Raw genomic sequence first — 14,038 nt, 5'->3', positions numbered from 1 at the left:
CTGTTCATGTGTACATATATAGCACCCTGTTTTGGATAGAGTGGTAAAGGATTAAAATTCCTGACAAATGTTACTGCTATACTAGGGCTTTACTAGAAGGAAATTTCCTTCATTTATTATTAAAAGGTCCTTTTGTCCACAATAGATGCAATGGCCTTGTGACAGATAGTGATACATCTTTTCCAGGGTTGGATAAAGATAGGCTCCATTGGTTCCACCAAGGGACGGGAGGCATAAGGCCACGGTGGTAGCAGTGGAAAAATGTAAAAGCCATTGAGGAAAAGATTTTGCTGTCAAATCCTCTATCGAGAAATTAATTTCTATTTGTATACACAGGGAGATCAGATTGTCTAGGGCAGTGAGATGTTTAGGACCTGCCAGTTCATCTCTAATAGGCTCAGACTGACCCTGCCCATGTCTTCCTTCTTTTCTAGGGCCCCAATTCACAAAATATCAGGAATAAAGAAATCAGGAAATCAATAAACTGTCTATACAGTATGCAGGGGGATCTTGATTCTAAAAGTAGGTTAACAGATTTGAAAATTGTTTGCTTGGTTAGACAGTTTCAATATTTATCTTCTTCTAAAATTGTCCAAGCTCAAGCGCCATCAGGATTTACCTTTCCTCAGTCAATCACGGAGCACTATAGGTGAATAGGGAGCCTTGTCCTTATTTTCCCTCTAGTGCCTGGGGATCCCACACTGTCAGGAGTCCCACAGCTGTACTCATAGATGAATGCAGCCATGGGAATCATCCTTTCATTGTGGGATAACCTGTAAAAAATAAAATGTAAGTTACACAAAACACAGAAATTTAATAAATTACTTTACCAATAAAGCCTCATCTTATTTTTACACATATTTTTAACCCTTTTAGGGAATGAGTAGGGGTTTTATGTACCTCGGTACTCATTTCCTTAGTCTCCTTATCTCCTGCTAAAAACGCCTATATAAGCCCTCTTTGATTTTAATAGAAGCTTTCATTAAAAGCTTAAAAATGCTTGTAAAAGCCTCCATTGAATTCAATGGGAGTGTTTTCAAGCGTTTTTCCTGCATTTTATCGTGTTTTCACACGCTTACCCTGCGGTTTAATTTTTTAAACATTGCAAGGAACGTTCTCTATACCGCTCAAAAACGAGCCTCAAGGAAATGTCCTGGTGTAGATTAGCCCATTGGAATGCATAGGAATATCAAACATAGGCTTTTAAAGCCTCAGGTTAAACCCGGGGTAAAACGTTTGTGTAGACTAAGCCTTACACAGTTCTACACAGACATCACAGCCTGTCTGGGGACCTCATTTTCTTTATTGCAGATAAGTAACAGAGTCTCACCACCTCCATGCCTCCAGCCTGTGACTAAACAAAAAGAAAGCATTACCAGATTGATAAACTCATCTTTTTTCCCACTTTCTGACAGCATTTTGAATGTAAATGCAAGACAACTGATTGAGACACCTATTTTAAATTTGAGTGCTGCTGAATGCATAATTACATATGCTTAGATCAAGACACAGGTTTTTTTTTTTTTACTATTTGCAAAATAAATTCAATATTTTTTTCATTATATACTGTACATAATTTCTTTCGTTGGTATTTTTTTATATTGTCTGAAGTTTAGCTTTAAAGTATAATCCAACAAGATAAACTATAATGTAAATATGAACAGTTTTTTCTTTCCTGAGCTAAAAGTAGGGCAATTGGATTTATTTAAGAGATGGGGGGATATGGTAAGCTCTCTCTAACATTTGCAAATGTTTCCATTGTCAGCCATTATTATAAGCAACCCTCGTTATCTGCATTCCAAACATATGATTCAGAGGAAGGGCTTGCCAAAGTCATGGGATCCCACAGCTTAAATACTGCTGGTTCTGTTTGTTTTCAGATCATTTGCACAGGGAAGTTAAGAATTAGACTTGAACGCTAAGAAAAAGACTCAAGAAATAAGTAAAAATACCCCAAGAAGTATGGCTAATTACTGGAAGGTATGTGCAGTACTGACATTGGCTTTATTTGTACAAGTACTCGCACAGCAGCAGAGAAGAAAAGTAGGTGGCTGGAATCCAGTTAGTGAGGATAGTTCAGGTCTCCAGGATGCTCTACAATTTGCACAAGAAGAATTCAACAAAATCAGCAATGATGGACGTATTGTCAAGATCAATAAGACCATAAGACTCATGAGACAGGTTAGTATCTGCATGTAACCTGTTATGAACCATATCTACCTATTATTTGTCATTGTGCTAGGAAAAATTATCAGCCATTGTCACATAATACGTTATTTCTTGTCTTGAGATATTTTACAGTAATACACTATATTATTGTATTTGTCGTTTGACTTGTGTTCACTGGGACTCTGTGCAGCAAAGATTAGTTGCTGCTATACTCTATCTAATAAAAATGTCTCTGCAATACATATACCTTTACAAAACATTTGCTAAAATAAACATGTAAGCTGTCATTATTGCCTTCTTTTAGTTATAATCCCCTTTCTTTCTGTGTCGCTAACCCCAAACAAGCAAATTTTAGAGCAAAGTCAGAAATGATAAAATATGATGCCCTTAGAACAGCAAACATGCCTAACAACTAGTATTTTCAGAATCAGCAATGGTAGACGCTATTATTCTGTTAGTACATACTTGAAAAAACAATAAAATAATAGAAATAACTTTAGTTATCTATTTTAGACATTTTGATTATCTTATCTATTCTTTTTGAATACAAGAAGGGATCGGTTAGAAACCTTGTTTTTATTACTACCCATGTTACCATTCAGTAACTTTCCCTATTTGGGATATACAAAACAGTACAGTTGTTATTGGGACAAAAGACAAGTGTATATCCTACAATGTAGACATCTGTTTTAGTGACAAATGTCAAAAAAAATGTTCCCATCTGCTAGGAGATATTTCCTCTAACTTTCTGTGCTATCTCTAGGACAGTGAATGGGGATAACTCACAAGACCCATAATGCAAAAACAAACAACTGTAGTTGATATCATTCCATATTCCAAAAAAAGTTTTTAAAATATATTTTAATTCTATTTGTCAAAGTGTATGTAAATGTCCCCTTTCTGGAGTGTAAACTTAGATTTTTAACATTTTTAAAGATGTTAAACTGGTTAGTTGAGGCTCTTTTTTTGAAAAGTGCACACTGTTAAGCTGATTCTTTTTGCTGTGCCAGGACTTCATTGGATACATGCCTGTTCTGAGCAGGAATGAAAACCTTCCATTGATGCTTTTACCAACAAAACAGAAACTGTGCACATTTTATTATTTTTACACAGTATTTATATAGTGCCGGCTTATTACACAGCGCTTTATAAAGTCTATAGTCATGTCACTAGCTGTCCTTCAAAAGGGTTTATAATCTAATGTCCCTACCATAGTCAAATGTCTTTAATACAGTCTAAGGTCAATTTTGGGGGGAAGCCAATTAATCTAACTGTATGTTTTTTGAATGTGGGAGGAAACTGGGGTACCCCAAGGAAACCCACACAAACGTGCAAACTCCACGCAAATAGCGTCCTGGATGATTCGAACCTGGGACCTAGCACTGCAAAGGCCAGAGTGCTCACCTCTGAGCCACTATGCACAGACAACCTAAATATCAAATAAACTGTTCAGTGTGTGTGCTGTTCTAAACTCCAAAATCCAAACTCCAGTTTCAGGGGAAAAAGTACCAAGTGTGGGGCAGTGTGAGGTTATGAATTCAGCTTTAATATTTTACAATAACGTATCCTAAAGGACAAATCAAAATCTTTGGATATTGAGCCTGATTTATTAAAGCTCACCAAGGATGGAGAGGATACTTTCATCAGTGAAGCTGGGTGATCCAGCAAAATTGGAATGGATCTGGTGCTGGATTGAAAACATTTGCTAACAAATAGCAAAAGACTTTTACAAAACCCATTCCAGGTTTGCTGGATTACCCAACTTCACTGATGAAAATGTATCCTCTCGAGCCTTGGAGAGCTTTAATAAATCACGCCTATTATCAGAACCAAGCCTTTGATTTGCAAGTCGGTCAGTTATTAGCTCTCCATGACCCAGGACTTCAACAAGCTCAAATTTTGTTTTGGTTTCATGGTTAAGGAGAGGGTTAGATTTTCGGAGGGTAGAATATATTCTAATTGTGGAGAGGGGTTTCTAATGAAACTAACATTCTCTGGGACAAGGTAAAGGTAAACAGGATGACAATGTATTCAATTCTCTCCGTGCCTAAATCATCAATACAATGAAGTTGCTGATATCCAAATAGAAGGTGGCTTGTAAGCTCACAACTACCTTACCATTAGTAAGCAAGCCCAATTTGCCTAATGTGCTGTGCTTATGGTGACAACCCACAATTGAAAGGCCAATGAATTGCCTATCTTGTAATAAACAGACTGGTTAAGCTCTCTTCATTGACAAAATCACATCTCCAAACCAAAGAATCATTAAAATGCACATAGTTGGAATATTTTTATGGCAAAAATGATTGAATGATTTTCCTTTGTGATATAATGAATGAAATGTACAGCACAGCACTTTTCTCATTGAAGAGTAGATGTCAGTAAATGTGGACATATGTTGTTTGATACCAGTTTTGACTGGTAAATCTCCACCTTAAGGGAAAAACCTATGCGATAAAGTGAATGTGCAAAATTGAGCTGTGAATGTGATAATTGTCATTATATCATTCTGTTTATACGATTTGCACTAGGTGGTTGCTGGTTCAAAATATAAAATGGAAGTTGAAGTTACTATGGCACCCTGTAAAGCTTCAGAACCATGCCCAAACGAGACACATCAAACAAAGGTAAGAGCTTTTTTTTACTACTGTATCATATATGATGTATGTAAGGTGTCACATACTCATGCAGAGCAATGGGAGATTTACAGCTCCCTAGGTTGCTGACACTAGTTGTTAGGGTTGCGGCTGTGAAGAAGGAAAGAGCTGAAAGAAATTGCTTGATGTATTTCAACTACTCATAGAGTGTTCCCCAGACCCCTAAACTCACCTTACCAGCTTGCACTCACCACTCCACTCTGCTCAGCATCTGACTACAATACCCAGCATGTCTTCTCCTCCCCTGTGACAATGCTAAGGTTTATCTGCCAATCTCTAGGCTTGAACACCGTCACATGACTGGGGTAATGGCATTACCAGACTGGTAATGTCAGGTCACCAACACTAGTCATATCAGCGGGTGATTCGTAGGATGAAGGAACAGTGAGGAACTGCAAGAAGGGTGAGTATAAATAGATTTCTGGGGGCTCTTTGGTGGGAAAATGTCATATTGCCTCATCCTATGCCAAAACACAGTAAAAAGTTCTTTATTCTCCCAAAGTAATCCTGGGAATGGGGGGCATCCAAATTCTCAAGATTTGAGTATCTTTTTATGAGATTTAGGCTACACTGCATATCTTAGGATCTTTTTAAAAGGATAGTGTTGTCACCCTTGCCTTTTTTCCTCGAGCTGAAGTTGTGGGTAAGGTAAGTAAAACCCACTAACTTTTATTTGCAAGTGAAGCTTCTTTGCAAATACACAGGCCTTTCATTACTGATCTAATTCTGCTTTAACATAAAACAAATGAATGCAGCTAAATTATAATGATACTACTTGGCCAAAAAAAAGTCACACACTCTAATATTTTGCTGGGCCACCTTTATCTTTAATTATCGCTTGCATTGGCCATTGTATCATTTCAATAAGTCTATTCAATGTCAATGTCAATTTTTGTCCAGGGTTGCATGGGTGTCCAGGGTGGTCAATCCTTGTATGATAATGATGTCTCAAACTCCCTAAGCCATTCTTTCAAAAGTTTGAGCCTATTGAATACTGGTAATGTTGTCCTGGAATATGTCCATGCCAACAGGGAAGAAAAAATCTATTAGATAGAAAAACTTGGGTATTCAGTATAATCAGGTAGTCAGCTGACCTAAAAAGACCTGACCAAGTAGTGAAGCAATTAAGTAACCCCAGATCATGGTATGCTCCACAGGCTTGTGGACTTTTTCTTGACCAGGCAGTGTACAGTAAACTGATGTGAAGTGCTTTTTTATATGTATATTGAGAAAGGTAAGCTTCTGCCTAGTGGTCTCATTACTACCACAGAGTATGGTTTTCCAATGTCCAGATATGATTCTGTATGTTTTTAATATGTTCCTTTCTACAGATATGCAAGTTTGAAGTTTTGATTGTCCCCTGGCAAAATGTCCGTGAGCTGTGGAACTATTCATGCAAATAGTGATCTACGTAAGAAGACCGATTCCTCAGAATACCTGTGTGATGTCACAATGTTACAACTCTAAAATAGATTTGGTTGCATATACAAGAAAAAAAAATAAATCTTCCAATCTCTTTTAATGTTGCTTATTAATGTACATTAGATTTCAAAGCTGAATTCTAAATACACAAATTGAATTGTCAGTGTTTGTGATTTTGTTAAGGCCATTTTGCAGTTCAATGACTTGGACCACCCTGCACAAAGCACTATAGTTCACTAAAATACCCGGGACCTGCACCTGGCAGGAACAACAACACATTAAAAAAAAACCCTGTGTGTTTCCAACAGAAGGACCTTGTGATAGAAGAAGTAATAGAAGAGGCCAGTCCTGTGTTTGAGCAACTTAACAAATTTGCCAAGCTATGTGAAGATGTGTAGGTGGCAGACCCAGTGGTGGGAACCCTAGATGTTACTACTACCCCTAACAGCAGCCAGGAGAGCAGTCCATCTAGTAGGGGTGGGAAAGGCAAAGCAGGGAGGCGTAGACAATTGGTTGTCATAGGGGATTCTATGATCAGGAAGACTGATAAAATAGTTTTTTCTCCATGTTGGAACCAATGACAAGATATATGGAAGATGGAAGATCCCTAAAAATCAGTTAAAAAAAAAAAACTAACTATAAAATTGAAGGAAAGGACCTCCAAGGGTATATTCTCTGGAATATTGCCTGTGCCATGCATGTACTGTTTGATTGGGCAGCCAAGTGGCAAATGACATTATATTGAGAAATGTAAAGTTATGCACTTGGGCGCTAACAACATGCATGCTTCATACACTAGATGGAATACATTTGGGGGAGTCAGGAATAGAAAAGGATCTGGGGGTTCTGGTAGATCATAGACTTAATAATAGCATGCAATGCCAAGCTGCAAAATCTAAAGCTAGTAAAGTACTTGGATGTATTAAAAAAGGAATAGACTGCAGAGATCATAATCCTGCCCCTGTACAAAGCATTGGTCAGACCACATCTGGGATATACAATCCAAAGTGCAGAGAAGGGTAACTAAACTAATAAAAGGAATGGAGGAGCTCAGCTATGAGGAGAGATTAGGTGAACTGAATCTATTCTCCCTTGAGAAGAGACGTATAGGGGGGATATGATCACCCTGTATAAATATATAAATGGTCCATATAGACAACTCTCTTCCCCATTATTCACTTTGAGATCATTACAAAGAACAAGAGGGCACTCTGCGTCTGGTGGAAAAGAAGTTTAAGCTCCGGGTAAGGAAGGAATTCTTCACTGTAAGGTCTGTGAAAATGTGTAATCGGATCCCTCAGGAAGTAGTTTCACCAACTACTAGAGATTGCTTTAAGAAAAAGCTGGATGCTTCTCTAGAAGCACAGAATATAACGGGGTATTAAAGCTTTAAAGTAAAGATGACAGAGACTGCTGATCCAGGAAACATTCGATTGCCTCATGGAATCAGGAAGGCCACTGCTTGTTCAAGCTGTAAACTGCTCTCCATTTTGTTGAGTATACAGCTTCTAGTGCCTGGAACACATTCTTTGTATTATACTGCTCACTGAGATGTGGGAAGTTTGGGCCAACAACCTTTTTCAGAATCGAGTTTTCACTCAAGCCACATTTCTTTATTTTACTTGAAATGTGCATGCCAGATAAAGTTGGCAACACATGATGAGTATGACCAAGATGTATAGAGAGACCATTTATGTTGCCAATGTGTGAAACTATATATTTATAAGGTAGTGAGAGTAAATAATACAATGCCACCTAACAAAACCTACTAATTACTATAAGTGTACTTACCCCTTCTCAAAAATATTTATGCAGACTTGAAAAGGTGGTCTAGCTCCCCCATCCTGGTTGGGCTGTATAGCCTCAATTAAGATAAATGTCCTGCCCAGGATACTATACCTTTTTCACACTTTCTTGATCCTTGTCCCACTTTCGGTGCTCAAACTCCTCCAAACTAAGATTATGGAATTTATCTCTGGAGGCAAAATGTGCATATAATTCAAAAAACTATATTGTTGGCTCCCAGAATTCGGGGTGTCCTGGGGGTCCCCCTCTTTAAACCCCATTAAAAAGCAGCCCTCACAACTATCTCACTCCACATTACAAGGGGTGTGGCCACAATGGAAAGATTTGGAAGAATCAGCGTGCTCAAAAGGGGACATAAAATCTTGCACGTGGATTACTAAAAAACTCAGACTATCCACAGGGTGCCCCACATTATCACATTCTCTTCAAATTTGGGAGAAGCACTGATAAAACTCCACGCTTTGTTCTGCTCATGACCCACTTACACCATTATGGAATAATACAAAGTTCTCCCCTGGCAGAGATCTTAGAAGATTCAAATGGTGGATTGATGAGGGCTTCAGATGCATTAAGGATATTATTGATGTACGCACTATTTTAGGTTACTTGAACAGTAAAAGGGATCTTCCAAGACTGGAATATTTTCGTTATGGACAAATTAAGCCTTTTGTGTGTTCTAAGATTAGACAGGCCCCACGCCCACTCCATTTGGAACCTCTTGTAGATCTTTTGCTCTGGCGACACCTTCGCAGATACTGAAATATATGTGTGCCTGGGAAGAGGGCTTAGGTCTCTCCATGGCTCAGGAAGATTGGAATGATTTGGCTTATTCTCTCTCTAAAATATCACCTAATTCCTCATTAGTTGAAGCTAATTACAAAGTTCTACTTAGATGATACTCGGTGTCAGATAAGCTTTCTAAATTTCATCCTTCAACCTCTCCATTGGGTTTTAGAAGTTGTGATGCCAGGGGCACTATTGGTCACTTGTGGTGGTTATGTCCAATAGCACAGACCTTTTGGTCAGAGGTATTTCACATCATTTCCAGGGTCCTTCACAGAAATGTACAGAGCTCTCCAGAAACTGCTTTGTTTAGTAAATGCTCTCGACGTTTCTAAATCGTCTTTGAAATGTATCCTGTTGGCAGAGTGTATAACGCTTGCAAAGTCCTGGAAATCTAATTGGATTCTGATAGACCCACTTTTTGCTAAAATGGAGTGGATCATGGAAAATGACAAGGTCATGGGGTCTGTCTTTTTTTGCATACTTGTGTTTTTACTTTTTAGTGTATGTTATATTACTTGCAAAAATTTAATTAAAAATATTGAAATACAATTACTATAGTGCTCTAGGAATGATTCATATCTGAAATGTAAAAAAAACAAGTATTGGTATACTTTTACCTGTTGTAGCTTGTTTTGCTAAATAAAACCTTAAATCTTTTAAAATCATGCCACATCTCCTTTTCCAGTCATTACTGCCTTCCTATAGTGGGAATGCAGTGTTGTCACTCCTAACTGTTCTATTTCTATTTTACTTCTAGTTCTATTTCACTCTTAACTGCACTGTGTGTATCAGCATGTACTATCTACCACTCTGCATGGCTCTGCATGCACATTGCGCACGGCATATATTAAGAATCAAACAAAAGTTAATACCGAAAAACATTTTAAAAAATGAAAGTAATGATCTAAGCTGAATGAGACTGATATATATTTTTGATGAAGGTTTAAAAGTACTTTAACTACAGTGCTTAATGTAATCCAATAAGACATACAAATCATGGATGACAAGGGTATCTGAATTCTAAGAGGAAACATCTTATTACTTTTATTCAGCACCAGGCGATATCAAGAAGGGATGTAAGAATTCAGGGGAGCTATTCTTCCTTTCGATGATAGCTGACATATTTCTGTAGAAAAAGGAGCAATAGTTCTATAAAAGGGAGCATTCAAAGCCATGTGCTTGTAATTTAGTGTCTGCATGGCATCAGGACTGGTTCCAAAACCGATCCAAAAACTGACAAATGACACCGTTTGGGTCTTTCAGGTATAATGCTGCGAATCTTCATGATGTTTTGATTGTAGCAGACTTTATTGAAGCATTAACCGAACAGCTCAGAGAAGTACAATAGCGATTTCCTGACACTGTGCTAACACATAAAAAAGCCAAATATGTTTTTGAACTTCCCAATATTGTGTTCCTAGGGAACAATTTTAAAGCAAATGGAATTTATCCAACAGACACAAAAGTGAAAGACTCGGAAATACACTGCACCATTCTTTTCTGAAAGACAAAGCCGTGTCTCTAAGTTACTTCAGAAACCAATGTAACCTGAAAGCTGCTAGAGCCTGGGGAACTCCCCAAAACTTCTCAGGTCTCTGGGCCCCATGCTAAAATCAATTTTTTGGGTGTCAATGAGAATAAAGACTTCTAAATTGGTGGCCAGTGGAAGGAATGCCCCCTTTACAATACCATTGTTATAGACCAGTGATGGCTAACCTTTTTGAGCCCGAGTGCCCAAACTGCCGCACAAAACCAAAGAATTTCCTCAAAGTGCCAGCACGTCAATTAAACCTTAATAACAAGATTTTAGTATCTAAAAACTCTTTATAAAGTTGCCTGAACGCCCTGTTGCCAGGTGAGCTGCAAAGCAGACACCGGCACACTCGCCTCCCGCTGCGCCGCATATCTTAATTGCGGACCTTCCCGCGTGCCAGCTGTTCGTGGGCCACAGCTGGCACGCGTGCCATAGGTTCGCCATCGCTGTTATAGACAAATAAAATTATCATTAGGGTAATGCAGCTGGCTCTACCAAGTGGTGTTAGCCCCAGAACTATACAGGAATCATCAAATGGGAGGGCAGTCTACCACAGTTTGAGGAAACCCCTAGTGATCTCTGGAGGTTCTCTGGTTACAGTGGAACTAAACCTGTGAATTCATCGCAGGATGCTGCCATCTTGCTTTTGCCAATATTTGGCCATCTTGATTGGCTGTACCAGGATGATGTAACTCCTGCGCAGGTACGTAGGAGTCTATTCGTCCCCAACACATGCAGAGAAACCCAGAGCAATGGGGCAAGTAAGACACATTATTGCAGAAAGGACATCACCTGTCCCTTTATGCAAAAATGACTTGCCTGACCATGAAAAATAAAAGTGGAAGTGAAAGTTCCACAACAAGAATGTTGTGGTAATGCAATAGAATTTAGAGAAACATTTAATCCTTGTGTGTAAATCTTTTTCATACAGTAGACCTTTAGCTAAAGTAATGTCCATTAAGGTCAAATGCATGAGGGCTGATTTTCATCCCAATTTCTACTCCAATACCATAAGTGGAACTGAACTGAACAGACTTACTTGTGTACCACATTGCAGCGTTATTTGAAGGTGTAAAAAATTATTGCTATAGGTTAGTATTGCCTGCCCAACTTCCCATTGGCAGGTGGTTGTTTCGGAAGGACTGAACTTTGACAAGCAGTAGGCAATGGTAAAGTTTTTTAATGTCTGAAAAATCAGGCTTCTTGATCAGAGTCCCATCTGTCATGTATTCTGGGCGTAAAACCCAATTATCTAGTACTCTAGGAAAAAAAAGATTCTAAATCTGGCAATAAAGTTTTAGAAGTTGTTGTAGAAGCCAAAATATTCCAAAATAATTTATTGATTTACTGTAACTGATCATAATACTTGTTAGGACTTTAAGAAAGGCCATATATCACAAATTTTCACCATAGGACTTAGCTGTTAATGTGTACATCTATTTAACCCTTTTTTGGATAGAGTAGTAAAGGATTACCATTCCTGACCTCTTTACTATTGAGAACGTCCTTCACTTCCTGTTGTGGGGGAAGAAAATTGAGAAGTGAGAGAAAATCTGCAAGAAGTTCATTGACAATGATAAATAGATCACAGAGGTTCTAGCATCCCTCAACAAGTTCTGTCTGTGTTGCATTTAAGGAGTTTTTAACATCTAATTTAAAGTTGTCCCTATGACAGTGAATAGGGGATTTACATCTCTAATCTGTTCAGAGCCTTGGACAGCAGTAAAATCAGGTTTGGCTATAAATACATTTAAACCCCCATGAGTGGAAGTTGCAATATTTGTCTGATAAAAAAAGACGAATACTAAAAAGCTGTTTACTGCTCTTCCCCAAAGAAGCTGATATCTGTATTATAATGCTTATTGATAGGGTAATGCCCTGTGCCCAACCAGCATGTGGCCCTTGGCACCCAGGCATCCAGTAGTGAGATTGTAATAACACCTATATCTACCATTCTAATGTAACATATCCCCACTATGTAACAAACTATTACAACATTTTTGTAGCCTTTAACTACACTTGTCTTGGACATTCTCCAATAGCTGCTTCTTAAAATCCTTTGTAGCAATATATATATTGAATATTATGTGCAGCCTCCTGGGCCCATAGGCCCCCTATATCTAGTAAATTGACCACATTAGACTTTTATTAACAATTTTATTATCAGTTCTCTGCAGTGAATATAGTGAATATCCAGTAAGTGAAAATAGAGTTCTGTATGCAGAGAAATGTTGCCATCTTGTGTTTATTTTGGAAAACACATATTTTTGTTCAAGTTTTTATGTGCCACTTATATCTAAAGGTAGTCAAAAATATTGTAAAAGCTCCAGCAAATTTATGTCATTTCAGAATTTTTAGTGTTTGTGGCTTTTGTACACTCTTCATGTTTTATGCAGACATAGAGGCATCGGCCACCACTGTCACTAGCTGGATGGTTGTACAGAGTACATGTTGATAGAAAGTGGCGAAGGGGAAAGGGGATAGAATGGATTACAGGCACTGGAATACAAAAAGAAGCATATTAAAGTAATAGCAATTGCAAGTTATGTGTCACCTAGTTAGAACATGTTCACACTGGCTCTTCAATGTGCATTTTCCCATGACTCCCCGTACATAGTACATTTCCAGCAGCACTGGTTCAAAGAGAACAAACATCTGCACGTGTCTGCTGGTGGCGGCGAGTAGTACCGATTAATGCAGCATCCATTCATTCTCTATGGGGGATACTGCAGGTGGAGACTACATGCAGCATCAAATTCAAACACACAAGTGCCCAAGTAGCAGCATTTCCTGGCATGAGGAAGCGGTAAATGTGCCACAACATCACTGCAAGTGTGAATTAGTCTAAAAGGTTTCGATCTGACTTGTTAGCCATGCCATGTTATTATTAAAATTATTATAATTTATTTGTAAAGCACTGTACAATAAATTTATTTGTCTTTTTATGTGCATACATTTTGCACTCTCACACATCACATCATCATAGTAAAACATAATAAAACAACTGCTGAACTGTAAAAACTGACATAAGTGTACACATTCAAAGTAGACTGAAGCTTGAGCTTTCCTAATCTACACACCCATTTAGACCAGACTCCAGTAAGTGTGTAGTAAGTGAAGGTAAAGGGGTGGGGAAAGGTACTAGAGACTAGCGTTGCTAAGATGGGAAGCGTTTTGATAGGGGAAGGGGACAGAAAGAGTGGCTTGGGGAGGGTGGGGGGAAGTAGAGCAGTTTGACAACAAAAGAGGATCTGAAAGGATGAGCTTTATGGGGCAAAGCAGCAGCCTTGTTGGGGAGTGGTGACCTAGAGGGGCCCATGTGTACAAATGGGTCCATGATAGAAGCAGCTTCAACACCTCTTATATGAGGGCAGAGGGCACTTTAGTGTATATGATCAGCAGATGCTTATTCTTGTATTTTTCTTTGTAACTGAAGTATAATGTGTTTGCCTGTTTTAACATCAAACGTTTAGCTACTAATGTGTTTCAGGAGATTAGGAACAACAATGAATATTGTTGCTGCTACAACCCTAAGAAAAAAATTATAGAGTCACTACTCTTAAAGGATGTTTATTAAGCCGTCATGACAACTTCCAAGAGTAATTATTATATTTGTGTCAGGGATTGTAAATGCATCAGTTACCAATGTACAGGATTGTGTGCA

At 38.3% G+C, this 14,038-nt stretch overlaps 1 protein-coding gene across 1 annotated transcript; it reads left to right on the top strand.

The window, feature by feature from the left end:
- Positions 1 to 1,868: 1,868 nt before the first annotated feature.
- LOC140329244 (cystatin-C-like) lies at positions 1,869 to 6,411 on the top strand. Its single transcript, XM_072409408.1, has 3 exons — positions 1,869 to 2,181; positions 4,701 to 4,796; positions 6,158 to 6,411. Exons 1-3 carry the CDS (start codon positions 1,963 to 1,965, stop codon positions 6,227 to 6,229), a joined length of 387 nt encoding a protein of 128 aa, XP_072265509.1. The 5' UTR covers positions 1,869 to 1,962; the 3' UTR covers positions 6,230 to 6,411.
- The last annotated feature ends 7,627 nt before the right edge of the window (positions 6,412 to 14,038 follow it).

The sequence above is a fragment of the Pyxicephalus adspersus genome, chromosome 4 (genome assembly GCF_032062135.1).
Source record: "Pyxicephalus adspersus chromosome 4, UCB_Pads_2.0, whole genome shotgun sequence".
Taxonomy (NCBI): Eukaryota; Metazoa; Chordata; class Amphibia; order Anura; family Pyxicephalidae; genus Pyxicephalus; species Pyxicephalus adspersus.
Note: the sequence above shows the minus strand (reverse complement) of the source record. Positions and strands in the feature narration are given on the sequence as shown.

What these genes read in the sequence shown, in the direction of transcription:
- LOC140329244 (XM_072409408.1), top strand. Translation starts at nt 1,963, where the DNA reads ATGGCTAATTACTGGAAGGTATGTGCAGTACTGACATTGGCTTTATTT. An exon ending in CCATAAGACTCATGAGACAG is followed by an intron (nt 2,182 to 4,700) that starts GTTAGTATCTGC and finishes GATTTGCACTAG; the next exon opens with GTGGTTGCTGGTTCAAAATA. An exon ending in ACGAGACACATCAAACAAAG is followed by an intron (nt 4,797 to 6,157) that starts GTAAGAGCTTTT and finishes TCCTTTCTACAG; the next exon opens with ATATGCAAGTTTGAAGTTTT.